Source organism: Eubalaena glacialis, chromosome 15, assembly GCF_028564815.1.
Source record: "Eubalaena glacialis isolate mEubGla1 chromosome 15, mEubGla1.1.hap2.+ XY, whole genome shotgun sequence".
NCBI lineage: Eukaryota > Metazoa > Chordata > Mammalia > Artiodactyla > Balaenidae > Eubalaena > Eubalaena glacialis.
Window position 1 is genome coordinate 16,457,660 of NC_083730.1, and position 16,258 is coordinate 16,473,917.

General features: G+C 48.2%; 1 protein-coding gene across 3 annotated transcripts in view; it reads left to right on the forward strand.

Annotated features, from left to right (window-relative positions):
• Nucleotides 1-16,258, forward strand: part of CCBE1 (collagen and calcium binding EGF domains 1) — a 238,895-nt gene that overhangs the window by 210,464 nt on the left and 12,173 nt on the right. For all 3 annotated transcript variants that reach the window (XM_061169196.1, XM_061169198.1, XM_061169197.1), the window contains one exon: nt 7,275-7,378. In XM_061169196.1, the coding sequence (XP_061025179.1) occupies nt 7,275-7,378 (104 nt within the window). The remainder of the gene's footprint in view (nt 1-7,274; nt 7,379-16,258) is intronic.

Here is a 16,258-nt window from a genome sequence, read left to right on the forward strand (position 1 = left end):
TTCTGAAGAAACACTTATAAGCATCGCACAGATGACGGTGTCCTGAAAAATACAGTTTGGAAAATTCTAACTTATTAACATCAAAGAGCTGAGCCCTGGGGCCCAAAGTTGGTAAGTCATCTGGTCGACTTTCAGGCGAGGATGTTGTCATCGCCAGATGAAGCAGCCAAAGCCAGAGGCGGGGAGCTGTTGGCTGCCGACTACAGAGCATCTAATGAGTGAAAACAGGCCGATACTCTTCCATTCTGCCCTCCAGAGAGAGAGGTTGTTCCTGCTTACAGTGATTTAAATGGGCAATGTCCTTCTGTTTAATCAGTAAGAACGTCTAGTGGTTATAACGCTGAGCTTTCTTGTAACACCTCAACTCCCTGCACAGATGAGCCTAGGCTTTGAATTCTCTCCTCTTTGTCCTCTCTCCTCATCTTCTTCCAGATATCACAGCTACAAATAGTTTGTTTTTTTTGGGGGGGGGGGGTTGGGGGGGTGCCATGCTGCGAGGCATGCGGGACCTTAGTTCCCCCACCGGCGATGGAACCCACACCCCCTGCAGTGGAAGCGTGGAGTCTTCACCACTGGACCGCCAGGGAAGTCCCCAAATAGTTTTAAAAACTGAAACGGTGCCACTGTTTCTATTGTATCCCAACTGCCGTGCCCGCAGCAGCAGCATTCTAGAATTTCTCTGTATTTAATTTTCAGTGACTGGTCTCTACTGAATTCACCACACAGGCACAGAGGATTCACATTTGGTTTTAGTGTTTTATTAAGAAAAACATTCCAACACCGGTAACCAAGGGCGTTGGGGGTTAGGGACTGAGGGGAGTAATTCATACACGTAATTAAAGTTATGGGAAAGGACAGGCACATTCTATGCCTTGAACGTTAGAATCATTACTCAAGTGATGGGCCCCTGAGAAGATGGGGGGCTGGTTTTGATGATTCGGGCAACAAAAGCAGGCGTCCTAGATTCATCTCTGCAGCAGCTGTGATGCAATGGAAAGTTCCTTGGCTTGGAAGGTAGGAGAGCTGGTAACCAGAGCTGCTTCAGTATTTACCAGCTGGGTGTCACTGGGCAGCTCTCCGGATCTCAGTTTCCTCCTCTGTGTAGACACAAAGGTGTTGGATTAGGTGAGCTCTGAAGACCCTTTTACCATCACAAATCTTTTTCACAATTTGGTGTGATTTAGCATCAGCAAAAGTAGCCGAAGCCCTACCTGCCCCATGAGTCCCTGTGCAGTTTTCATTTCTTTGTCCTTTATCTAGGCGAGTGTCAAGACTCGAAGGCATGCCCAGCCTCAGCACCTTCTAAACTGAGAACTTTCCCTACAGTATCTACAAGATGAATAATTAACATCCAGATATTCAGCTCAACAGTAAGGAAAGTTAGGGGGCTGGACCAGCCCTGCATCTGGAACGTCAGAGGCAGCCACGCAGTTTCATCCGTTCTAGATTAATTAGTAAGCCCAATATTTCATCACAGTCATTTTTTTCAAGAAGAGATAATGATGCTGGAGTACAAGCACACGTGATCTAAATCCCCCTCCCCTCCCTTTTTTTTTTTTTTTTTTTTTTTTAACCTTTGCATTGACTGGTGTCTGTAACATTCCAGTCAGAGGAATTTTAAATCGAACACAATGTCAGCTCATTCAGGAAGTGAGTGGACAGCAGCAGGGCTGGCCTTAGAATGGCCTCTGCCCGTGGAAAGGTGGTCATGTGCCCACGGGTGTGGGGACACAAGCCGTCTGGTTAGTGGGCAGGAAGGGCACTCTCCATCACTTCCATTTTTTCGTCTTTGCAAATATATGTCTGGAGCCAGTGTAGGCACCCCAGGGCGTCTGTAGCGCTGATGCAGAGACAAATTAAGGATATGTTGGCTCCGTAGTAATTAGCTTTCTGGTCTCTGTTTTTCAACTTTTGTTTCTTTTCTGATAAAGTGACCTTGACCCCCAACATCAGTTATTTCAGGGAAGGCCAGGTGTTTCATGTAACTTTCAAGCTCTACTAATCCATAGGTCAGCCATTCTCAACCTGGGGATCTTTAAAAAGGCTGATGCCGTTCCCTTGTTGTGACCCCCAGACGGGTGGCGTGCAGCGTGCTTGGCAAGAATTTTAAACCCTCACCCCCGCCAGTGTCCCTAGTGGTGGTAATGTGCCACCAGGGTTGAACACTACCGCCAGGGCACAGATGTGCACAATCAACTTTTAAAACCACATGAGCTTGGTGACTGCCCGTATGAAATATGTCGAGAACATTCTTTAGTTTTCCTAAGTTGGTTAAATATTACTAATATGGTATCTCAGGAATTCTGTTTCTAACGCTTACGATGTATAGCCTGCTCAACATCAGTAAAAATTAGAGCTACGCGACCCCCTGTGGCTAGTCAATAATATTGCACCTCTAAAATCTGAACGAGTTGGAGCAGAATGTTAAGCGATGCCTCACTTAACATGGTCATGGTCACGGTCAGAGACGGATGACTCCATCGTGAGTGGAGAGGACAGAAAACATGCCAAGTCAGAGATGTCTACCCAGATTTCTAAACGAATTATTAATGTAGCCTAGGCAAGATTGTTTTAGCTCCACGTTTGTCGGCACTGTATCCTGTACTGCAACAGGATAGATGAACCCCAATTCATAATAGATGGCATGTGCCAGGTCTGCACACACAATTATTTGTCTTCAAACTCTCTGGAAGTTCTTTCCAAAGGATGGTGCAGAGAGCCCTCCCCCCATCTGTAATTTCGTGGGGAACTTAATAAGCAGTGATACCAACCATGACAATGATATTAACATTTATGGGGCACTTGCCGCATGCCAGGCACTGCTCTGCGAACTTCCAGGGGTTATTTCCTTCATGCCTCACAGCAACCACAGGTGATGGGGTCATTGTCGTTCTGCCGTTCCAGGAACGGGCAGTCACAGAAGCTGTGACTTGCAACCTGAAAGGCACTCAGTGGCAGCATCAGGGTTCGAATCCTGGTCGTCTGACTCCGCCAGAGCCTGTGGTCCTTGCTCTGTTCCTCTGTGTCCACGGGAGCTTCAAAAGGCTTTTGGACGAAGTTACCCTTGTCCTCTGTGTTTTGATAATTCCGCGAAGGGACAGGCCAGGGATTTTCAGGTGAGAGGTTGCTCAACAGGGCTGCTTCCCTGGAGCAGGGTTTGTTGAACTTGCACGTGCTTCCGAGTCACTTGGAGGCTTTGATAGAACGATGCACCAGGCCCCGCTCCTGAGATTCTGGGTTTCTGAGAACGGATACCCATAGGCTGGCGCTGCTGCTGCTGCTTGTCTAGTGATCACACGGAGAATTACTGCCCTGGAGCCCACCTGGCAGACGGCTCTCAAGTGTCCTGAGCAGAACCCCCAATAGCGGGCTCACTGCGCCCCGACAGTGCCAGATCCAGGCCCTGTAAGTGCTCGTCCTCTGCACGCGGCATTCTGGGAAACCTAAAGCAAATTACTGTCCTCCTCTGCATCTCACTTTCCTTATCTGTAAAGGAGGTTGAACTAAAGATGTATTAATTCTAACGTTCCATGATCTAAATGAAATAGAGTCTAGAACCTGGTAAAGAGGTTATTATCATGAAAATATCAAGTTGCCTTATTCATCCCAACACTCGGTAAGTTGAGCTGAGTATACAAAAGTAGAAATGGACAGATGGGCTTTTAACTCTTGTTCACGATGGCCTGGCTCTGCCAGCAGGGCTGGTTCCTTAAAAGGAAGGCCGATCTCAAATCACTGAACAGGTATCCTCATTTATTTTACATTCTCAGTGCCTCACATGGGGCCTGGTGAATAGCAGATGCTCCATGATGGCTAAGAGGGAGAGAGGGATGGATAGGTGAATGGGTGGATGGACAGATAAATGGATGAGAGAGATAAGTGGGTGGGGAGATGGGATGGATGAGATTGGTAGATGGGTTATGAGATGGGATTGCATATACTGACCAGTAGATGGCATGGAATGAAAGAATGCTAGGTTGGGAGAGACGGATGTCACCCAGCTGTCCTTAAACCTAACAAAGCTAGAGCTGGGGTTATCTACATATGCAGGAGTCCACCGTTGTCTATCATCAGTACAATCAAAGTTGGGTAAAGCTTCAGTCCTTTACCACCAAGTGTATTCTTGCATGGAAATTCCCTCGTGTCACTATTATGTTGGAGACCAATCTAAATAACTCTTGTTCTCCTCAGATGTGTTCAAGCTCCATAGGCAAGTGGGGTTGTAAATGGTACATTAAATGAGGATAAAGAGCCTAAAGGAAATTGCCTGATTTGTAGAAAAGGTGTTGGGCTCAGATTCAGGAAACCTCAATTCTAAACCCACATCAGTTAATAACTTCCAGACGTCACGGAACCTCAGTTTTCCCTCATTCTGTTGTTTGTGTTAATCCAAGAATCCTTGGAGAATCCTTTTATCAGGCAAAGAGAATTCAAAGGGCTTGGTGGGCCTGAAGACTGCCAAGCACCCTCTCCCATTTACTAGAACCCGACCTTGTGCCAAGGCTTTCACAGGCATCACCCCCATATAATCATCGCACTAGCGCTGTGTCATAGGTTTTACTATTCCAGTGTTATGGTTGAGGAAATTGGGGCTTATAGAGGTAAGATAACTTGCCTGAGGTCCCTGAGCTAGTTAGTGACAGAGCTGGGATATGCACCCCTCGCACTGTGACCCTGGAGGCCATGCCCTTAAATTGCATTTCACCGTCTCCAAGCGAAGACCTTTCTCATAACCCAGCTCGTTGTGACACAGCTGCGGTGTGAGTGGAAACAATCCCCCATGGCTTCCGCTTGAGCGTGGTGGAAGGTGGGGAGAGTCCGGGGAGGTGGGGAAGCTCCTGGTGGGACAGAATTAGCCTAGAAGATGAGGATTAACAAGGCACCCCTGTTACGTTATACACACGCATGGAAGGATTTAAAAAGAGGCTGCCTCTTTCCCAGAGGTTCAAGTGCTTTTCCCAATCACACGCTGAAAACCTAAGCTGCAGTCTGTATATTCGGGAATCACAATGTTGCTTATGGCAACTCAACCAGACAGAGCACTGCTTCGCCCACCTCAACCTGCTGCCTTGAGAAGCGTGTTCCTAGCGTGTGTGCACACCAAGCCTCAGGCCTCCCACCGGCTGCGGGGAGGGGTAGGGCCAGTGGGCCCCCTACCGCCACCCCGTGCTGCAGGGAAGGGGTCTGAGATCTCGACTGCCAGGTTGCCCCTGGGTGCCCTCACCTCCCAAAGAGCAGAAATACCGGTCACCGTGTAGACCACCAGGCAGGTACAGACCCCCTTGGAGAGGGCAGCTGGGGCTGCATGAGGAGGGATCACCCGAGCATGAGGCTCTCCCGATGCCCACCTCCTCCTCCCATGTACCCGTTCCCTAGGCCTGCCGTAACCACAGTGCCACCATCTGGGTGGCTTAAAGGACAGAGGTATGTTGTCTCAGTTCTGGAGGCTATGTGTCTGAGATCAAGGTGTCAGCGGGGTTGCCGCCTTCTGAGGACTGTGAAGGAGAACGTTCCAGGCCTCTCCTCCAGCGCCTGCTGTTTCGCCAACAATTCTTTGTCATTCCTTGGCTCCTGCTGCCTCGCCCTGACCTCTGCCTTCATCTTCGCATGGTTTCTCCCTGTTGTGTCCAAATTTCTCCTTTTTATAAGAACATCAGTCATATTGGATTACGGGCCCACCCTACAGCAGTATGACTTCAACTTAACTAATTACATCTGCAGGGCCCCTATTTCCAAATGAGGTCACATTCTGAGGCCCTGAAGGGTTAGGACTTCATCACGTGCACTTGGTTGGGGAGCGGGGGGACACAGTTCACCCTGTGATGTTCTGTTTCACTAACTCTGAGCATCCACTGTATGAGGTACCAAGAAGCAGTTCCTCCAGTTCCTGGGCAGCTCCCGCTGTGGCACATGCAAGAAAAGCTCCTCTGTAGGGAAGCCCGGGATCCCGACCATCTGAGTGAGACGCATGGTAAAAGCTGCCTGACTTCAGAGGACAGGGCTGTCTCTGTGTATGGGGAGGGTGGTCTCAGGCAACCCATGAATTGGGTCTTGGTAGCTCATAGGAATCCACAAGTGGAGACGGCAGAGGAGGCTTCCCAGAAGAGAGGACGGTAAGAAGAAAAGCACGTGGGCCCTGGAACTTACCTGGCGGTCCAGTGGGTTCGACCCCTGGTCAGCGAGCTAAGGTCCCACATGCTGTGCAGCACAGTCCAAAAAAAAAAAAAAAAAAAAGCACGTGGGCCCAGAAGCACAAGAAATGACCTGGAGAGACATGTCACTTGACTGTCCCTAGCTACCCTCCAGATCCTAGTGGTTATTACGTGTCACACCAACAGGACACCTGGCCCAACACCAAAGGGCTTCTAAGGAGAGTTGACACTCGCCTGGGTGTCAGACTCTCCTGCCGCCACCCTGACCAAACTGTCACCTTTCCCCTGTCACTCCCTCTGGGCCCACACCGCACAGCTACCGGCTTTTACAAAGGCCTATGGGAGTCTGCACCTGCTCTTCTGTAGCAAATGACCTCAGGTGTCTAGTGTCCCCAGCACACGCTTGTGTGGCCTATTTAGGTGCCAGTAGGATGAGGGCTGTGTGGATACGGGGTCGTGTCACCATTTAACTCACCTATTCCCTAGAGAAATATGATTTTACAAAAAGCCCACGGAGCTCCTGATGCTCTACAAGATGGCACTGGGACCCTGCCCTGTGCCTGTCCCGTTAGGGCCCTGGATGGGCCTGTCCAGGGTGCCTGGAGCATCTTCCATCTGGCTTTACATCTCCTCGGAGGTCAGTGCCCAGCCCTGGTCTGTGACCCTGCCTGGCCTGGCCGTGCTCCCTTTGAACAGCTGGATTATCAGAGGTGATAAAAACCAGCTTTGTGAGCCCTGCACACGAGTCCCAGTGCCTGGGCTTGGGGGATAATTTACGGTGTGTGAACGTTGGCCCTTGGAGGGGAGTGTAAGTCACGTCAGGTTGATAGAGCCTGCCTCACGGTACAGCATCATGTTGACTTTTTCACAATGAAAGAGGAAGGTGCTAGGATGCTAAGTGGAAACAGCTGAGCCCAGAGTGTAGCGGGGGGGCCCCTCCCCGTGTCCCCGCTGCCTCGGGCATGCTGTCAGCGACCCAAGAACTGTAAAATCGCCAGCCCGCATCCCTCGCACGTTTCAGCATCAACCAGTCCGCCTGGAACTGCCCTTCCTGACACGGTCTCCCTGGGTCTGGATGTCCCCCAGCCTCCCAGGCAGACCCCAGCCCATCTTCTCTCTCAGGGCACGATGAGAAGGCAGAGAACGCGGTGAGAGCCGGCACCTGCTGCGCCACATGCAAGGAGTTTCACCAGATGAAGCAGACGGTCCTGCAGCTGAAGCAGAAGGTACGTGCCGGGCGTGTTAAACGATCGTGTAAGATAAAAGGAAGGCCTGGTGGAGGCAAAGTGGAGGAACATCTGAAAACAACAAGAAAACGTCATCCACAACCTCACTGGGTATTCCCTGAGCTTGGTGCCAACTAGGTTTGGACTGGGACGCTTTGCCCACCCACCTTTGGAGCTCATTATCTATAGCTCAACAGAACAACGAAGGCAGGGGATTGATCAGGTGACTAGTAAAATAGACCGCTAGGTAAGGGGCACATGGTGAAGCAGAGGATGAGGTACGACTAGTGTGACTTTTTGGGAAATGAACAACCAGACACGTGGCCCTTACACAGTTCTAAATAGAATACGGTAGAATCATTTGCCTATGTTTTATCAATAGAGAACATCTTCTCTATAAACGTTCATCACTGGTGATGCATTTCTGTAGCGGCTTTATTTTTCACATTTAAAAGGTACGACCTGTGCTTTCTGGGCTCCACACACCTCAGAAAGCAGCTGCTCAGATACCCGGTGTCACGAAGGGTGAGGACTGACTCTCTTTGTCAGGCTCCCACGCATGCCTGACAGCATCATATTTCTGGTAACATTGCCGTGCCGTGAGTAATGCCCCCGGGATGCGCCTAGTGCCCTGAAAGCTTAAGCAACTGTCCTGCGCCCGGGTCAATGGTGTTTATCATACCTGAGGTCAGTGAATTCACCAGTCTGTCGGCAACTCAGAAACTGCTCTTATGCTTGTAAAACATAAACTTGCTGGGTTGTTTGTTTAATTGCTTCCCCTCAAGGCTCTTAGTACATCAAAGAGGTGTATATAATCTGTTTAACTTTGGCATCTAGTTATTGTAAAGGGCAGCAAGGTAAGATTAGACAGTACTGCTTTTCACGTGTTCAACAAACATGCAGGCAGCCCCTAATGAGATCCACAGCTTCCAGTGAAACAGGCAGGTCAATAGGCTGAGAAGATAAATGGCTTTGCAGGCCTTTGGTACGTTGGTGGGGAAGATCTAGCAACTTTAGCAGAGGCATATATGTGTATGACGTACAGATCCCAAATAGCTTGTGATCCAATAGAGAGACCAGGCAGAAAACCTTGCAAGTATATCAGTATAAATTCAGAGTTATCAATAATACGTCCCACACAGATATCCTCACGTTGAACTTGGATTGATATTAGTATTTACTGAGCGAGTCTGAAAAAGGGTTCATGGAAGAAGTTTGCATTTCATAGGCCCATTTCATAGGGCCTGGGGGAGGCAGTTGATGAATGTCTCAAGGCCTAAGGCTACCCTTCATTTTCTTCTCTGAGAGTCAATTATCCAAGAGCTATGGGGAAGCTCCTTCCAGCCTGAATGTTCTTTAGGGTCAGTGACGCTAAGTCTCACTAGTTCAGAAATTCAGTTGCTAATTCAACATCTGGCTTTCCTTTAACCTCCCCACAGTGTTTTACAATCCATGAAAGAAGAAATGTTACGAAGAAGTTGAAAATTTTATGTTACCCTTAAAGCCCTTGTGGCAGAGCTACACACAGATCCAATAACAATACTTGTGAGTACTCCGGTAACTCTCCTGCACCGGGGTTGGCCTGGAATTGATCCACCTTAGACCGATTTCTCCTGCAAGCGCATTGTGTCAAGTCTGAGCTAAAGCTGGCATTCAAGGAACGTCACAAGAAGCAACGCATTTTTAAAGGCACCTAGTAGAACATGTCGCGTTCTGCAGTTGATAAAGCCGTTTTATATCCAGGATCCCATTTAATTCTCACTGGGACGCCGATACTGGCAGAGAGGTGCGGTGTCTGCCCAAGGTGCAGGCCAGACCCTAAACCCTAGGTCTCCTCACTTCTGCTCCTGTGCTGGTGTGGGGCTTGTCCGTTCATTTTTAACTTCCTCTCACTACTGCCGATGCCATCTGTTCTGTTCAAAAAAGAACATGGGACAGCTGCCCAAATAAACACTGGCTCGGAAGTAGGTTACCGGGTGTCCTGGACCGTGGCCAGCCCCATAGTATAAAACAGTATGCAGACATGTTGAACGACGCCATGAGTGTACAGTCAGCAAAATCCCAACCGTGTGAAACTCTACAGGGCCAATGCCCTGTGTTCTTCAGTGGGTAGATTCTAAGAAAAGTGGAGCAGTGACCTGCAGGTTAAAAGCAGCTTAAAAGACGTATTGTTTTTTCAAGTGGGCAAGACTAAACCATAGTGTCTAGGCCTGCACAGTTGGGTTTGATAAATTATTTTTTTAAAACACGGGAAGTGATTAAAATCAGAATAGTAGTTAGTTTGGGGGGAGGGAGGGAGAAGGCTGTGATTGGGTCAAGGCATGTAGACAAAGTTCTGATTTTTTTTTTTGGCCACACTGCCTGTGGGATCTTAGTTCCCCGACCAGGGATCGAACCTACGCCCCCTGCAGTGGAAGCACAGAGTCTTAACCACTGGACCACCAGGGAAGTCCCTGACAAATTTCTGATTTTTGACTTAGGTGTTCATTAAAAGGGTGTTTGCCTTATAATAATTTGCTAAGGTATAGATTTGTTTTGTGGGGTTTCCAGATTCTGTGCCTTTATTTTCCAATGAAAAAGTTTTTTTGAAATGATCTGCAGATCCCAGTGCCTTCACCTCTACAATTTCTTCTGTGTTTTGGGAAGGAAAAAAGCAAACAAACAGGTGATTTGGCTAAAAAGAGAGTTTGGGGTATAGATAAAATACCCATCATTTGACTTGCAGAGAGGGGTCTCTGTCCCATCGGAACACTGAAGAAAAATCTGAGCCAAGGAGCCAGTTGTGTTTTTTTTAAATAAATTTATTTATTTATTTTTATTTATTTATTTTCTGTTGCGTTGGGTCTTCCTTGCTGCGCGCGGGCTTTCTCTAGTTGCGGCGAGCGGGGGCTACTCTTCATTGCGGTGCGCGGGCTTCTCATTGCGGTGGCTTCTCTTGCTGCGGAGCACGGGCTCTAGGCACACGGGCTTCGGTAGTTGTGGCACGCGGGCTCCCGTAGTTGTGGCTCGCGAGCTCTAGAGCGCAGGCTCTGTAGTTATGGTGCACGGGCTTAGTTGCTCCACAGCATGTGGGATCTTCCAGGACCAGGGATCGAACCTGTGTCCCCCTGCATTGGCAGGCAGATTCTTAACCACTGTGCCACCAGAGAAGTCCCAAGGAGCCAGTTTTTGATTAATTAATTTATTTTTTTATTTTTTACTGATATGAAGAAATTTTTTTTTCAGGTATGACTTTTTTATTGAAATATAGTAGATTTACAATGTTATATTGGTTTCAGGTGTTCAACATAGTGATTCAATATTTTTATAGTTTATACTCCATTTTAAATTATTATGAAATATTGGCTATATTCCCTGTGCTGTGCAATATTTCCTTGCAGCTTACTTATTTTATACATAGTAGTTTGTACGTCTTAATCCCCTACCCCTATTCTGTCCCTCCCCCCTTCCTTTTCCCCAGTGTTAACCACTAGTTTGTTCTCCGTATCTGGGAGTTTGTTTCCATTTTATTATATTCATTCATTTGTTTTATGTTTTAGATTTCACATGTAAATGATAACACGTTTGTCTTTCTCTGACTTACTTTACTTAGCATAATGCCTTCCACGTCCATCCATGTTGTTGCAAATGGCAAAATTTCATTCTTTTTTTATATATCCAAAGAAAACAAAAATGCTAATTCAAAAAGATGCATGCACCCCAGTGTTCATAGCAGCATTATTTACAGTAGCCAGTGGAAGCAACCTAAGCGTCCATCAACAGACGAATGCGTAAGGAAGAGGTGGTGTATATACACACAATGGAAGGAGCAAGTTTTTAACAAGTCCCTTGTGTTCCTGCAGCAGGGGTGATCTGAGTTGAGAGCAGCAGTGCTGCGGAGCAGTTGAGGAAGTGAGAGTGTTTGTTGAGCACCCGCTGTGGCCTGTGATGGGCTGGGAGATGACGAATGACGAGAACGTACACAATAAAGGCCTGCCTTAAATAAGCTTCCTGTCTTAGCTGGGAAAGCAGGCCCACAGTGGAGTTAACACAATGGCCGAGTCGAGTGGGGCAGGCAGTGGAGGCTTCAGAAGTTAGACTAGGTCAATGCGATTTCAGAAGTGTGAGCAGATGTGCAACCTGACAGCTGCATTTGTTCGCTTCAGTGCTGCCTTTAGTGCTGGGCAAACAGATGGCTTCTCAATGGTCCATGGTTTCCTCTGCTACCTTGATCTAGTTGCTCTGTAAAATGGGTCTTCTCAGGATGGCTGGGAAGACTACTCCATATGAAAGGGACTGTAGATTGCTTTGCCAAGTATCATGAGTAATATTAAGAGAGGCAGCTGGGTGTTGTGGTGAGGACCACAGATTCCAGAACCAGACTGGCTAAGTTTAAGTCCTAGCCCCACTACTTCCTGGCTGTGTGACCCTGGGTAAGTTACTTAACCTCTCTGTGCCTCAGTTCTAGAGAAAGTGGATAACAGTGATACATACTACATAGGGTTTTCATGATGATCAAATGAGTTAATATTTGTAAAGGACTTAGAACAGTCCCTGCCACCTAGAAAGAGCTCTGTAAATGTGTACCAAATAAATAATAAACATGAATTATATGTCCTAATAAAGTGCTTTACAGGCAGCATCTGATTCGTCCCAACAGCCCTGTGAGGTAGATATTTTTATTACGAAGGCTAATATGAGATAATGCTATTCATAATTCCATTGACTGGAATCCAGGAGAAATGCAGACTCTTCATGCAGACTTCTTCCCAAACACCTGCACCCCTCAAGCCTGTCGTCTGCTGTGTTTGGGTAGACAGTCAAGCCAGGATTTCTGGAGGGCCGCCTCTAAAACACCAGCACCTTTACATTCCTCTCATCCTGCTGACACTTAGAGGAAGCAGGATGTAATCACCCAGCAGGAGGTCAGCCAGGAAGCTGAGGTCGACGTTTACTGGGTCACCTCCTGACCTTTACAAGGGAGCGAAGAGAGCTGGAGAGGGCCCAGGGTGGGTGGGGACTAATCTCTGAAGTCCCTCCACGTGCGGGTCTCATCCTCCCAGCTTGCTTACAGAATTTTACATCCAAAGACTTGCTCGTCTGGCCCAAACCTCTCGTTTTATAAACATGAAGGTGAGAACCTGGAAGGGTGAAGGGACTTACCCAAAGTCATCCCGCTATTTAGAAACAGAGCCAGGAGCATCCCCTCAACCCCCAACCCCATCCCACCCCGAAGAGCATTTGCACTGTGTCCGTGGTCCTGGCTGCTGGCGGTTACTAGTCTGGGCGCTGGGCCAGGCACATTCAGGACATCGTCACTTTCATCCTCCCAGCAGCCCTTCTTAGGTGGATATTATGATCCTCATTTTACGGATGAGATAATCAGGTTCTATAGCTTATCAAGATCCCACAGGTAGAACGTGGCAGGGCTGAGATTTAAACATAGATCTGCCTAATGCCAAAACCCACAGATAAAATTCACATTTTAGTTTTTCTCTTGGAAGCAGATAATAAAATTGAACCAGCCTTCAAGGGCCAGTGTTGACCCTCTGTCCTCTAGTTAGAGCAGTTTCGCTTTTAAACTCTCCTCACTCAAGGGTTCACCCCCGTTCCACCCAACGACCCAGGCATGCAGTCACAGATCGGAGTGGCCTCTCGCTATGACACAGTGACACCAGCACCATTGTAAATAAACCCCTGGGACGTAGCTGGGTCCTGGCAGTGACACTGAACCATGAACCCTGACCTGAAATTGTGCAAAACTGGCTTTCAGATTGTGCAAGGTTGTAATTCTTATGGTTTTCCCTACTGAATTCTAAACGATGATCATAGGGGAATTGAGTGCCTTTCCTTGCATCTTTCAGGGAACACTGGGTCTTCTCAAAGCGTAGAAGAAGACTGTTTATCTGGAACGCATTGGATGGCCAGGAATCTTCTAGCTCATGGACCTGCAAGGCTGTCTGTCCTTACCCAAGGATTTTCACACTAGCTAAGGGGCTCCTAAAGCACTGAGGGACCCTTCGGAAGAGAGTGTTGGTGCTTCTTTGAGCTTCCTGCCCTCTGAGCATCCTTGCACCGTGAACTGAATGGATTTCAGTAAGAACTCCAAGAAAAGGAAAAAAAAAAAAAAAAAAAAAACTGTGGAGGAATTTCCAGACAGAGGAGGATCCTAGGCTCAAATAGGTCACCTAGGGCAGCTGAAGCAGGGAAAAGACCTTGACCCAGGAGAGCCTGACGTGTGCTCTGCAGGCGAGCGAGCGGGGTGCAGCAGGAGAAGCAGAGCAACACCTCAGGCCTCGTGGCCCCGCCCCTTCTTTATGCCAGGCGGCAGGGATACCGCCAGAGCCCTCTCGTGGTTTCCCACGGTTTCACCTTTTAGAAACATTGCAAGCACTTCATTAAGGGGCTAATGGGATACAGGACTTGGACAGTCACCTTGCAGAGAGCTGGAAGAATTTGTTCTCCATCAGATGTATCAGGTACAAGTCGTTTGCCAACGTACCAACCACGTATTATTGTGATGTTCGCTTTTCGTTAATACTGGATTTCTTCTGTTAGCAAGAACATCTGTCTCTGTAACTAAGAAAAATCATCGCTTCTACATCTGGCTCAAGATGGCCCCAAACCCAGCAGCCACCCAGCAGGAGAAGGGGATCTTGGGGCAGGGGTGTCCTCCAGAGTCATGTTTCGAAATAGTCATGCTAATCATTCCCAAAGCTCCGTTCTCAGAAACAGACACCAGTGCAGGAGGCCGAGGACTTTATGAAGCCAGAGAAGGTCATCTGGACAGCAGAACTTTCCCAAGCCTCCCAGTGCCATTCACACGCTGGTCTCGTAGCTGCAGTTCAGTAGGTGGATTTTGTAGTTTCCCCATAAACTCCTCGGGCCTAGGCTTGGGGGGTTCAAGATCTCACGATCATCTTTTACTCCGTCTCCCTGCTCTGTTACTATCAACCCAGGTGCCCTGAGATCCCAGGGGTTATTCGTGTGGCATGGTTGAACTCGACTGGGACTGTCTAGTCTCCCTGGGGCAGGAGGAAATCCGTGGGGAAGAAAAGGAGAGGTGAGAAATGCTGACTTGCCCATGAAGTAGGAAAGTAAAGAAAACTCCAGGGTTTTTCTTTCTTTTTTAAATTTTTCATTTCATTTTTATTTATTTATTTATTTTTGGCTGCATTGGGTCTTCGTTGCTGCGTGCGGGCTTTCTCTAGTTGCGGCGAGCGAGGTCTACTCTTCGTTGCGGTGCACAGGCTTCTCACTGAGGTGGCTTCTCTTGTTGCGGAGCACAGGCTCTAGGCGCATGGGCTTCAGTAGTTGCAGCACATGGGCTCAGTAGTTGTGGCACGTGGGCTCAGTAGTTGTGGCACACAGGCTTAGTTACTCTGCGGCATGTGGGATCTTCCCAGACCAGGGATCAAACCTGTGTCCCCTGCATTGATTGGCAGGCGGATTCTTAAACACTGCACCACCAGGGGAGTCCCCAACTCCACGGTTTTTCAAATCGACACTCAATTCTATATTTCTTATCACCAAAAGCTGTAGTAATTTGGAGTTGACATAAGCCTCAGAGGGAGAACTTGCACAGTTTCTAATTTAGCACTCTGTGCTGATGCTGAACCCACAGAGCACAGCTCTGTCACAGTGGCAGTTGGCCACCTCTGATCACAAACAGGTGGTAGGAAACTCTCTCCGCAGCTCAGATCCGAAGATGGGTGTAGAGCCTCAGAGCGCTCCACAGGCAAGGATGAGATATCCACGTACCTTCTCGTAGCTTGCATTGCCCTCTGGCCAGAGGGTCCCCAAGCAGGGCCTCGTCCAGGAGGACGTGGGTGACAAATGCAACTTGCTTCAGAAAATCGCAGTGATACCTGGTTGCTATGGGACTCCAGGATCCCGAGTGAATCCTCTGGGGGTAGCTCTGAGCCTCAAAAACGCAGTCTCCACTGGATTTTTACCCCCCTGAGTCAGCTTCCTGGAAGGAAGAGACTACAACTACCATTTATCAAGCACTTAGTACATTTCAGGTCCTGTGCTGGGCACCTGATACACACTACCGGTGTAATCCTCACGTCTTAATGGTGGGCGTTATCAGTGGGGAAATGGACATTAAGAGCGTGCAGTTCTTACCAAGGGTCTCACTGATTCCTGACCTCAAGGAATGCAAAGGTCATTCACGTGTGTGGTCCCTCTGGCCTCCCCTAGAATGCGCTCCTGAAATCAGAGAGAGAGAGAGAGAGGCAGGGAGCCACGGTGCCTTTTATGACCTTATCTCAGAAATTACACATCGTCCCTTTTGTCATTTTCTATTCATTAGAAGCAAGTCCCTAAGCACAACCCACACTCAGAGGGTAGAAAATTAGCCTCCACCTTTTAAAGGGAGGAGTGTCCAAAAATTTATGGACATATTTTAAAACCATCACAGTCACTGTTTCCCAAACACCTGAGTGTACAGGTGACCTGTAAGTCATATTTTCCATCCTGGCTCCCAAGGCGGAGATCTGTAAGAGCCGGGACTATGTCTTGTTCACTGTTGTCGCCTTAGAACGAAGCACAGGACCTGGCACGTAGTAGTTTCTCAAATATTTGAGACGTGAGTTCTTAATAAAAGTCTGAAACAGGTGGATTGTATTAATTATGATGATAATGAGTCTCATGATATCTAGGCAGACTGGAACCGATCCAGGTTCACCCACTAACCAGCCAGCGGAGTGATCTTGTACAAGTTGTTTTGACTAGAAGGCCTCCGGGTCTAGAAGGATGATCTCTGCAGTCCGTCTGTACTCTGACTGGCTCGGATAAAGGGGTATGCACAAGAGAAGGCTCTGTGGCCTCTGCAGACCACACAAGCGCGGGGCATTCCCTGGCAGTGGAGCCGTCAGTGCTTCCTGACCCAGGTTCCTC